Genomic DNA, 9936 nt, shown 5'->3' with positions numbered 1-9936 from the left:
GTGGGGCAATTATGCCAAATGGAGCCATAAAGTTTTCAATGAGGCTGATGTAATACAGTTTCTTTAAATCTGATTCTTTTGTTCAAGTAAGAAAGAAAAAAATTGTAGTTTTCCTGAAAGTAATGTATGGACCATTTTGATACTATATATTTTTTTTGCAGTTGTTGTTTATTGTCTTCCATGTTTCTAAAACAATTTATTCTTTTGAAACTCCATTTTTAATAACATAATTTCAAAAATAATCTCTAACATTTGACTGATTAATTTAAAATGAGTTGCTTCGACAACATAATATAATATCGGGTGTCAAATCAAAATTTTCTACTTTTAATTTTGTGTTATCCTCATAACATCTTCCTAACCTTTCCCAAACATAAAACATTAGAGCTAAAAAGAATTTTTCGTCGACCAATAAGAATCAAGCACTTAACCATCACGATCCGTGTCTTCCCTCTATAATCCAATCCCAACCGTCCTTCTCCTCTCAGAAAACACAACTTGTGGCAGTTTTTACCGTCAGATGTCATACAAAAGAAACACACGGATAGTAAATCCTAACCGTAGATCAACTTCATTAACAACCCCCCCAAACTTCTACAAATACCTCTTAATTGCATCGCTTTTCAAACGTTTGAACCAGAAGATAATAGAGCGTTTGTCTCAGATCTCAGAGTTAGTCACCTTCTCCCGCTCTTAGCTTTTATTTATTTGTTTACTTTTGTAATAAATTAGGGTTTGTAAATTCTGATTCTGTCTAATTTGTTTTTGTATCTCATGTAGTGTAAGTTGAATTAGGGAAATCGGGGAGGTAAGGTAGAATTAGGTTGTATTTGTTTATAATTAGGGTACTTCTTATCGGTTCTTAGTTCATTTAGGACCTTCGACTTCTGTTTTATTTCTTATTCTGATTTTCTTTTTTGGCTTAGAAGTTTTCTAGTTTGAAAATTAGGGCTTTTGGGAATTATACAGTAATTATCTAAGATCTGGCTTTTCTGTGTTATGTTTGGTTCATGAGAAAATGTAACTAGTTTTTTTTTTGTCTTCTCAAATTATTCATATTTTTGCAGAGATGGCCCGTACCAAGCAAACCGCCCGTAAGTCGACTGGTGGGAAGGCTCCTAGGAAGCAACTTGCTACCAAGGTGATTCATTGTATTGCATTCAAAACATTATGCGGTTTACCAAATTTGAGCTTTCTTGTTCTGTATTGACTTCTGATCTTTATCTCTCTGTTGCATTACCAGGCCGCCCGTAAATCTGCCCCAACCACTGGTGGTGTGAAGAAGCCTCATCGATACCGTCCTGGAACTGTTGCTCTTCGGTATTCTTTCATTTTTTTCTTAACATTATTCTTATTATTTTGAGTGTGGGTGTTTCGTTTTATGGGTTTTAACATATTATAATTTATTTGTACAGTGAAATTCGAAAGTACCAGAAGAGTACTGAGCTTCTTATCAGGAAATTGCCTTTCCAGAGGCTTGTTCGTGAAATTGCCCAGGATTTCAAGGTACGGAGTATCTCTATTATTGTGTCAATTCCTTGGCAATTGATGGTATTGACTTATGGTTGACAATCGTTGATATGATATTTGTTTGCAGACTGATTTGCGTTTCCAGAGCCATGCCGTTCTTGCTCTTCAGGAAGCTGCAGAAGCATACCTTGTGGGTCTCTTTGAAGACACCAACCTGTGTGCGATCCACGCCAAGCGTGTTACTATAATGCCCAAGGACATTCAGTTGGCTCGTAGGATCAGGGGCGAGCGTGCTTAATTTCCAAGTGTGTTAATCACACACTTAGAATGGAGAAACTATTGTTTGTTGTTAGGCAAATGTGTTGTACTATTTTTTTATGTTTATTTTTAATCCTCTTTTAGGACAAGATTAAATGATAGGTTTATCTTAGTGCGTAGGTTCCAATGTTATGATGAAATGGGGTTATGGTGGAGAGTGTGATGTCTGATATTTTAATGGATAAGATCTCATGTCTGGTATAGTTTGTTTTAATCTGCTTCCTAATCAAAACTAGTGACTTCGAATATTTTTTCATGTATTGTAAAAGCAAATCTTGTTTAGTAGTTTTGTGGAATCGGTCCGTTAAGAGGATATTGTGGAGGGGACATATTTAGGTGGTGGTAGGTTGGGGAAGCGAAAATTTATGGGCTTAAATTTGTTGACTGGCCGGACAGAGCGATTACCCTCTCATGTCGGTGAAAATGTGTCCCATGTGGAAAGTGGGACGCGTGTCTTTCAGCGTATATATTATAACTATGGTTAGCGTAAAATAGACGAGTGATATTGGTGCTTTTGTTAACAGGATCAAGATGTTTTGTGCTTACAAGTGGCATCTAGTAATGGTGTGAAAATCCTAATGGAATGTTTTATCAAATATAGGATGAAGAAAAGCATTTAAGGTGAATTTTTCGGTTCAAGATTTTGAAGTTGAGTCTATATTTAATTAATATAATTCTTGTTTGATAATTTGAGATATTAGAAAAAAATCTATAATTACTTATTTAGGCTCTAACTTCGTAAAAAAAAAATCTTTTTAGCTTTCAAATTAAGTTTTTTTATTTTTTAATATTTATATTTGTAATTTTTCAAACTACTCGATACTGGATGGAAAATTAAAGTTAAAACTATAATATCAACAATTAATTATTTTTTAAAATATAGAAAATTCTTAGAATTATTTAAAAATTTTGTTAAATAAATATATTAAAAATTAGTTAATTACAAATGTGGAGATTCACAGTGAAGTGTTTAAAATTTCAAGATGTTTGGATAAAAGAAACTTAACTTCTAGAATTGAAGAATCGAATAATTAAATGGTTAATTAAAATAACTTTTTTTTATTAAATTGGTACGTAAAAAAATCATTATTTCTAAAAACAAATTTAGCCAAATGAGCCTTGGAAAGAAATTAATTAGGTAATGTAGTTGTAATACCGAATTTTTTGGCCTGGGCCCAACTAAACCTAAAGCCCAGATTACATCAAATCCAAACCCATTACCCATTAAACTAAACCTAACCAAGCCCAATAAACCCATCAAAGAACCCTAGCCCCTTCGCCTTAGTGTTGCAGCAGCAAACTGGCGCCGCAGCAGCTTCCCGCACGTCGTCCCGCATGTCGCGCACGTCGCCCCGCACAACGCTCGTCCCACCATGAACGTTCGTCACCTGCAACGAACCACAAACAGTAGCAATGACTGAATATACAACAACAAATTGTAAAGAGGTTTTAGGCTATAAAAAGCCAATGGATTTATGTAATATGGTTAGAAAATTTTTTGGTATTGAAAATAAAAAGAAAATACAAAAGGAAAAACAGAAAAGAAAGATTTTGAAAGGTGATTTCCATTTTTTATTGTTTTCTTGTTTGTTTTTTTGATTTTTTTTCCATTTTTTTAAAAAACTAATAATAATAAGAGAAAAGTGAAGGAGATACGTACCTGCGTGGAGGAGAGAAGCGTCGATTTGCCTGAATCGGGGCCGGAGGGAGGCTCTAAGCCATTGCGGCGGCTGGGGGTTTGGGTTAAGAGAAACCCTAGCACTCCATTTTCTTATTTTTTTGTTTTCAAACAGAAAAAATAAAATTTTTTAAAACAAAACAGAATTTTTTTTGTTTTTATACTTAAAACAAAACGGCGACGTTCAACGTGGGCAGATCCGCCCGTCGACCCGACCCACAGGCAGGGTCCGCGCGTTTCTGCCTTAGATGGTCTATTTCCTTAATTTGTCCTTTGTTGTTTCAGTGTGTTTTAATTAAGCTTATTATTTCTTTTAAATTTTACAGCATATTTTATTTTGATTTCAGTTTAATCCAATGCTGCACAGCGTTTTGGGAGGTTTGGGTAAATTTATTTTTCGGTCCTCCTCTTGTTGCGCACGTTTTAATTTGATCCTTTTCTCGTTTTCTATTTTTGAATTCAACCTTTAAATTTTGTTTATTTTCAGATTAATCCTCCATTTGTGATTTTAAGGTTTTTTTTATTAATACTGTTAAATTGTTATTATTACTGTATGATTATTAGTATTATATATTATTATATTAAATATTAATATTATTATATCTATATATATACGCATATGTACGTTAATATATATATGTACATATTTTAAATGGTTTTACAGTATATATACATCTTATATATTTTATTGTTACTTTATTTTTCTTAGTTTTATATACATATATATACACGTACATATACTTATATTTTATAATTTTCATACACTTTTTCATATTTTTTAATCCAAATATATATATTTTAATATATGTATATACATACACTATTCAAAATTGTTAAATATATTTTCCGCATTTTTCTTGCATATACATATATATACGCATTTTTCATAATTTATTAATATATTTTACTTATTTTTTTATACCTATACATATTTTACACTTTATTTTCATAACTTTTATATACATGTTTCATATATGCATATTCATATTTTTAAAATTTACTTATATATACATATTTTGTAAACATATATACATATAATTTAAATTAAAATATTTGTTTCATATTACATCAATATTTTTAACTTATCTTTTAGAAAATATATATTTTGATTTCGTCAAAACTTTAAAATCATTTTCTTTTGATTCAAAGGCTTTTAAAATAAAAGTTATATTCGATATTCGGGATTTTCGAGGAAATGGAGCCCTAACGTATTGGGTTCCGATTTTCTTTATTAATCCTAAATAATGGAGAATTTTCTTTTTCAAAACGTATAAGCACAAATTATTTTCGGGAATTCAATATGTTATGTCCTAACGCATTGGGCATGACATATAACTTTCTCGAAATGAAGATTTTCTTTAAAATTTTAAAACGATATTCAAAGTTCGGGAGTTTTGAGAAATTGTACCCTAACGTATTGGGTCTCGATTTCTTTATCTAACTTGAACAATTGATTATTCTTTTCAGATTTCATCATTTTGAGTTTTTTTAAATCTTTTCAAATTTTTGACACCAAGATATTAAATAATCAATTTGGTACCGATTTTGGGCGTTACGAGGGTGCTAACCCTTCCTCGTGCGTAACTGACTCCCGAACCCGTTTTCAAATTTCGTAGGCCAAAATCGTTTTAAGGTGAGCCGATCACACCTAAATCACGGATCGGTGGCGACTCCAATTTTTATTTTTAAAGTCAACAACTAAATTTTTGTTTTCAAAAAATGGTTTCGACAGTAGTTTTCGGGGAGTAAATTGTGATGAGAATGGGAATGGGTGTCTGGCTATAACCGTTACTTAGGGAAGTGTTCGATCATTGACACCGAACTTCAGGATATTTTGGACGGTCTCAAGCTAACCCAATGTAGAGGCTATGAGGCCTTTGATGATGGAATAATCAAATCTTATAGTTTAGAAATTGTTAAAGCTAATCAAGGAAGCGTTCCTCGCAGTCTAGCATGTCGAATTCAACTTTGATTAGATGTATACAAAATATTTTGGCACAAGAAAAACGGTGGCTCTTGCTTTATATTTCTAGAGAGCAAAATCAAGCTACGAATTGTTCAAGCAAACTAACTTTAATATAAAAAAAAAGGATTTGTAGATTTTTGATACCCTTCCTATGTCGTTTCTAACCTTTCTAGAACTAGACAAGTTAGAGGATGTTTTTTTTTTCTTTTCTGAGTACTTCTATATAATTAATTAGTTAATATTTTCAGAAAAAAAAAATTGCCCAAAAATCAATCTTAGATAAATAAAGGCTCAACCTAGTTGAAAATATTATAATATATTTAAAATATTGTATGAAATTATAAAGAATGTTAAAAATCATTAAAGACTATGAAAAGATTTGTCAAAATAGTCAATTATAAACCAAAATATCACATGTTATTAAGAACTAAAATAAAAATTTTATTCAAAACACTTCTTACTCTTTTTTAAGAATATTTTTTAAGTTTTGTTTATACTATTAATTATTATAATTTTTTTACCATTTTTTTATAATATATATTTGAATTGTGTTTGGAATGAAGCGAAACAAATTTATATGTTACATCAAAAGGAGCTTAGATGTCTATTTCTCCCCTCTTTTAAACAAAAGTTTTTGGTAATGAAAGAGTTTTATTTTTTATTTTTGCTTTTGGGACTTTAATTGTGTGCATATTTTTTTTAAGATGTAAATTGATTTATTAATTTTTATTAAGAGTTTTTTTAATCCCTTTTGCCAAAAATATTTATGGTTTTTATAAATTTAAATAATCTTATAATTTTAATATCAAATTTATAATAAAATCTAAGTTCAAAATATTCAAAATTCTTTCTTAAACCTATTAAGGACTAATACCAAATCACAACTTTCATAATTTAACCCTATTTATAAGTAAATGTTAATGCCAAATCAAATTTGCTATATATATTTTTTAATAATCTCATTATAGACTATAATCATTTATGTTTTTTTACACAATATTTAGAATTATCCAAAACCCCTCCCAACTCATAAATTGAAGGACAATGTGCTTCAACATACTCGAATCCATGTTCTTAGACAAAATTTACTACTTTTAATTTTGTGTTAATTCATTAATCCAACCTTAAAAACATTTGTGCTAAAAAGCAATTTTAGTCGACCAATAAGAATCAAGCACTCAAACCATCACGATCCGTGTCTTCCCACTATAATCTAATCCCAACCGTCCTTTTCCTCTCAGAAAACACAACTTGTGACAGTTTTTACCGTCAGATTTCGTACAAAAGAAACACACGGATTGTAAATCTTAACCGTCGGATCAACTTCATTATCAAACCCCCCAACCTTCTATAAATACCTCTTAATTGCTTACCTTGTCAAACGTTTGAACCGGAAGATAATAAAGCGTTTGTCTCAGATCTCAGAGTTAGTCACCTTCTCTCGCTCTCTTAGCTTTTATTTATTTGTTTACTTTTATAATAAATTAGGGTTTGTAAATTCTGATTCTTTTATTTTGTTTTTGTATTTCATGTAGTGTAAGTTGAATTAGGGAAATAGGGGAGGTAAGGTAGAATTAGGTTGAATTTGTTTATAATTAGGGTACCTTTTATAGGCTCTGAGTTCATTTAGGACCTTCGACTTCTGTTTTAATTCCCATTCTGATTTTCTTTTTCGGCTTAGAAGTTTTCTAGTTTGAAAATTAGGGCTTTTGGGAATTATTCAGTAATTATCTAAGATCTGGATTTTGTGTGTTATGTTTGGATCATGAGAATTTTTTTTTTGTTTGTCTTCTGAAATTATTCGTATCTTTGCAGAGATGGCCCGTACCAAGCAAACCGCCCGTAAGTCTACTGGTGGGAAGGCTCCAAGGAAGCAACTTGCTACCAAGGTGATTCATTGTATTGCATTCAAGACAATATCCGGTTTACCAAATTTGAGCTTTCTTGTTTTGTGATTAACTTCGAATATGTCTCTGTTGTATAACAGGCTGCCCGTAAATCTGCCCCAACCACCGGTGGTGTGAAGAAGCCTCATCGATACCGTCCTGGAACTGTTGCTCTTCGGTATTCTTTCATATTTTCATTACATGATTTTTTGTTCTTGTGAGTGTGGGTGTTTCGTTTTATAGGCTTTTGACACATTATAATTTATTTGTACAGTGAAATTCGTAAATACCAGAAGAGTACTGAGCTTCTTATCAGGAAATTGCCTTTCCAGAGGCTTGTTCGTGAAATTGCCCAGGACTTCAAGGTACAAAATATCTCTATTCTTGTGTCTATTCCTTGACCGTTGATGCTATCAACTTTTGATTGACAATCCCTGTTACGGTCTCTGTATGCAGACTGATTTGCGTTTCCAGAGCCATGCTGTTCTAGCTCTCCAGGAAGCTGCAGAGGCATACCTTGTGGGTCTTTTTGAAGACACCAACCTTTGCGCGATCCATGCCAAGCGTGTCACAATTATGCCCAAGGACATCCAGTTGGCTCGTAGGATCAGGGGAGAGCGTGCTTAATTTCCAGAAGTGTGGATCAGTCGCTTAGAAGAAACTATTGTTTATTTTTAGGCAAATGTATTGGTTTTTTGTTTTTTCTAATCATCTTTTAAGCCATGATGGTAGTGGTAGGTTCAATGTGATGTGATGATGAAGTGGGGCGTCTGATATGTTAATGGACAATAACTCATGTCTGGTATAGTCTTGTTTAAATGTGTTTTTGCTTAATCGAAAGTTGCTTTGCCACACAGTAGTGGCTTTGGTTGTTTATTTGTTGCGAGTAAAACTTGCTTAATCGTGTCAGTTCTTGATTTGGCTTAAGAAAATGTTTTATTTGTAATGGTAATTAATCGGCCTTTTAGTGAATTGGCTCCGAATTTCCGGTGGTGATTACTCAAATAGCCATTAACCCAACTAAGTGACAATATAAAATGTGTACATTTCGAATGTGGGCCGCCTTTTTTTTATTTTTGGAGTGGCAGCAGTCACAAAGCTATATTGCTTATGGTCATTTTGGATAGGTTAAAAATAAATACATAATGTTGGTGCATTTTAGTATTTTAACTTACACGATGTTTTGTGCTTAGATGTGAACAACAAATAGTGGTATGAAAATCCAAATGAAAAATTTTAGATTATAAAACGCAAAATAATGTCTTAGCATTTAAAAGTTTGATTATCGTATGGGAGGCCTAATGTCTTCCTAACGTGGATGGTTGGTATTAAAAACAAGTTAGGGTTTTCTTTAAATAAAGAATTAAATGAGCTGGAAGAAATAAAATGAAACTGATCGAGTCCATAGTGGAAATAAAATTGGGTTATTAACGAAACTAGATGTAACAGCCTGATTTTTGACCCTAATCAGAACAGTGGTTTCAGGACTATAAATTCGAGTTTAAAAAATATTTTAGTATTATTTTCTGTGTCTGTGATTTTTGAATTTGATTGTGTGAAATTTTCGTAAATTAATTTGACTATTTGTGTGTTTAATTTGATGAAAGGACTTAATTGCGTAAAACGTAAAAGTGGCTAGTTAATTGTTAAAGTACTTTATTGCTATGGTTTTTTCTAATGTAGGGTCTTTATGTTGATATTATACCAAATAAATTATGAGTGGACTATTATAGACAAATGTTAGTGGATTTTAAATGAATAAATAAAGGTTAAAATAGTAAATTAGGTATTTATATGTATTAAATAAAACAAAACATGAAAGTGGCCATGCATTTGGCTTTGTTTTGCCGAAAATTGAAGAACAAAGAACACCTTTGGTGTTTTAAACATTCGGCAGTTAGGAAGCTAAAATTTGGTATGTATTTTGCTTGGCTTTTGATAATTTTTACGTTTCTGAGATCGTTGCTTAGTATATTTTAAAATTCATGTCTTAATTTTGTGAATTGTGGATAATTTTGAAATGTGCCATTGATGAATGCTTGAGTTTTATGATGTTAATAGGTGGAAAATAAATATTTGTTGTTAGATTTTCATGTTATAATTAGTAATTTTTGATAAAAATGTGTATGAAGGACTAAATTAAGAAAATATTAAATTGAGGGACTAGAATGTGAAATAAATGACATGCAAGGACCAATATGAGATTAGGAGTATTCGACCATACTATAATAAAATTAATTTGGAATATTTTGTGTTTTGTGCAAAAAAAGAACTAAATTGTGAAAAATGTAAAATGTTAGGGGCAAAATTGTAATTTTCCCATTTATGTGAATTTAGGCTAAATTTGATGGAATAATGTTTAAATAAGTTTAATTTGAATTTATTTAGATCAAGAATTAAAGAAGTCGAATTTGGATCGGGGAAAAACAAAAGTAGTCGAATAGTCGAATGTCTCCGTCTATATCCGAGGTAAGTCTATTAGCTATTTAATGATATTAAATTAGTATATATTTATGTATATCGATTGTAGTTGTTGTTGAGCTTTAATTTGAAATAATTTTATTGAATAAATTAGAATTATAAATGGTATATATATGTATAAAGTGTTCGAATATATA

General features: G+C 31.3%; 2 protein-coding genes and 1 long non-coding RNA gene across 5 annotated transcripts; 2 read left to right on the top strand and 1 right to left on the bottom strand.

Annotated features, from left to right (window-relative positions):
• Positions 1-408: 408 nt before the first annotated feature.
• Positions 409-2002, top strand: LOC107950430 (histone H3.3). Of its 2 annotated transcripts, none has more exons than XM_016885275.2 (5): positions 409-672; positions 1068-1141; positions 1244-1320; positions 1416-1506; positions 1598-2002. In XM_016885275.2, exons 2-5 carry the CDS (start codon positions 1070-1072, stop codon positions 1766-1768), a joined length of 411 nt encoding a protein of 136 aa, XP_016740764.1. In that variant the 5' UTR covers positions 409-672; positions 1068-1069; the 3' UTR covers positions 1769-2002. The 2 variants fall into 2 exon arrangements, with proteins under 2 accessions (XP_016740764.1, XP_016740765.1); XM_016885276.2 differs by having other exon boundaries at positions 566-808.
• Positions 2003-2831: 829 nt separating this feature from the next.
• LOC107950431 (uncharacterized) lies at positions 2832-3955 on the bottom strand. Its single transcript, XR_001698050.2, has 2 exons — positions 3449-3955; positions 2832-3176 (listed from the first exon to the last, which is right to left on the bottom strand). It is a non-coding gene; the product is annotated as an uncharacterized lncRNA (long non-coding RNA).
• A 2856-nt stretch (positions 3956-6811) lies between these two features.
• LOC107950429 (histone H3.3) lies at positions 6812-8299 on the top strand. 2 transcript variants are annotated; one of them, NM_001426021.1, is made up of 5 exons: positions 6812-6858; positions 7248-7321; positions 7420-7496; positions 7593-7683; positions 7775-8299. In NM_001426021.1, the coding sequence occupies exons 2-5, from the start codon at positions 7250-7252 to the stop codon at positions 7943-7945; spliced, it is 411 nt and encodes a 136-aa protein (NP_001412950.1). In that variant the 5' UTR covers positions 6812-6858; positions 7248-7249; the 3' UTR covers positions 7946-8299. The 2 variants fall into 2 exon arrangements, with proteins under 2 accessions (NP_001412950.1, XP_040945596.1); XM_041089662.1 differs by lacking the exon at positions 6812-6858 and adding an exon at positions 6867-6995 and having other exon boundaries at positions 7775-8194.
• The last annotated feature ends 1637 nt before the right edge of the window (positions 8300-9936 follow it).

This window comes from Gossypium hirsutum, chromosome D03, assembly GCF_007990345.1.
Source record: "Gossypium hirsutum isolate 1008001.06 chromosome D03, Gossypium_hirsutum_v2.1, whole genome shotgun sequence".
NCBI classification, from domain to species: Eukaryota; Viridiplantae; Streptophyta; class Magnoliopsida; order Malvales; family Malvaceae; genus Gossypium; species Gossypium hirsutum.
Note: the sequence above shows the minus strand (reverse complement) of the source record. Positions and strands in the feature narration are given on the sequence as shown.

What these genes read in the sequence shown, in the direction of transcription:
- LOC107950430 (XM_016885275.2), top strand. Translation starts at nt 1,070, where the DNA reads ATGGCCCGTACCAAGCAAACCGCCCGTAAGTCGACTGGTGGGAAGGCT. An exon ending in GGAAGCAACTTGCTACCAAG is followed by an intron (nt 1,142 to 1,243) that starts GTGATTCATTGT and finishes TTGCATTACCAG; the next exon opens with GCCGCCCGTAAATCTGCCCC. An exon ending in CCTGGAACTGTTGCTCTTCG is followed by an intron (nt 1,321 to 1,415) that starts GTATTCTTTCAT and finishes TTATTTGTACAG; the next exon opens with TGAAATTCGAAAGTACCAGA.
- LOC107950429 (NM_001426021.1), top strand. Translation starts at nt 7,250, where the DNA reads ATGGCCCGTACCAAGCAAACCGCCCGTAAGTCTACTGGTGGGAAGGCT. An exon ending in GGAAGCAACTTGCTACCAAG is followed by an intron (nt 7,322 to 7,419) that starts GTGATTCATTGT and finishes GTTGTATAACAG; the next exon opens with GCTGCCCGTAAATCTGCCCC. An exon ending in AAATTGCCCAGGACTTCAAG is followed by an intron (nt 7,684 to 7,774) that starts GTACAAAATATC and finishes CTCTGTATGCAG; the next exon opens with ACTGATTTGCGTTTCCAGAG.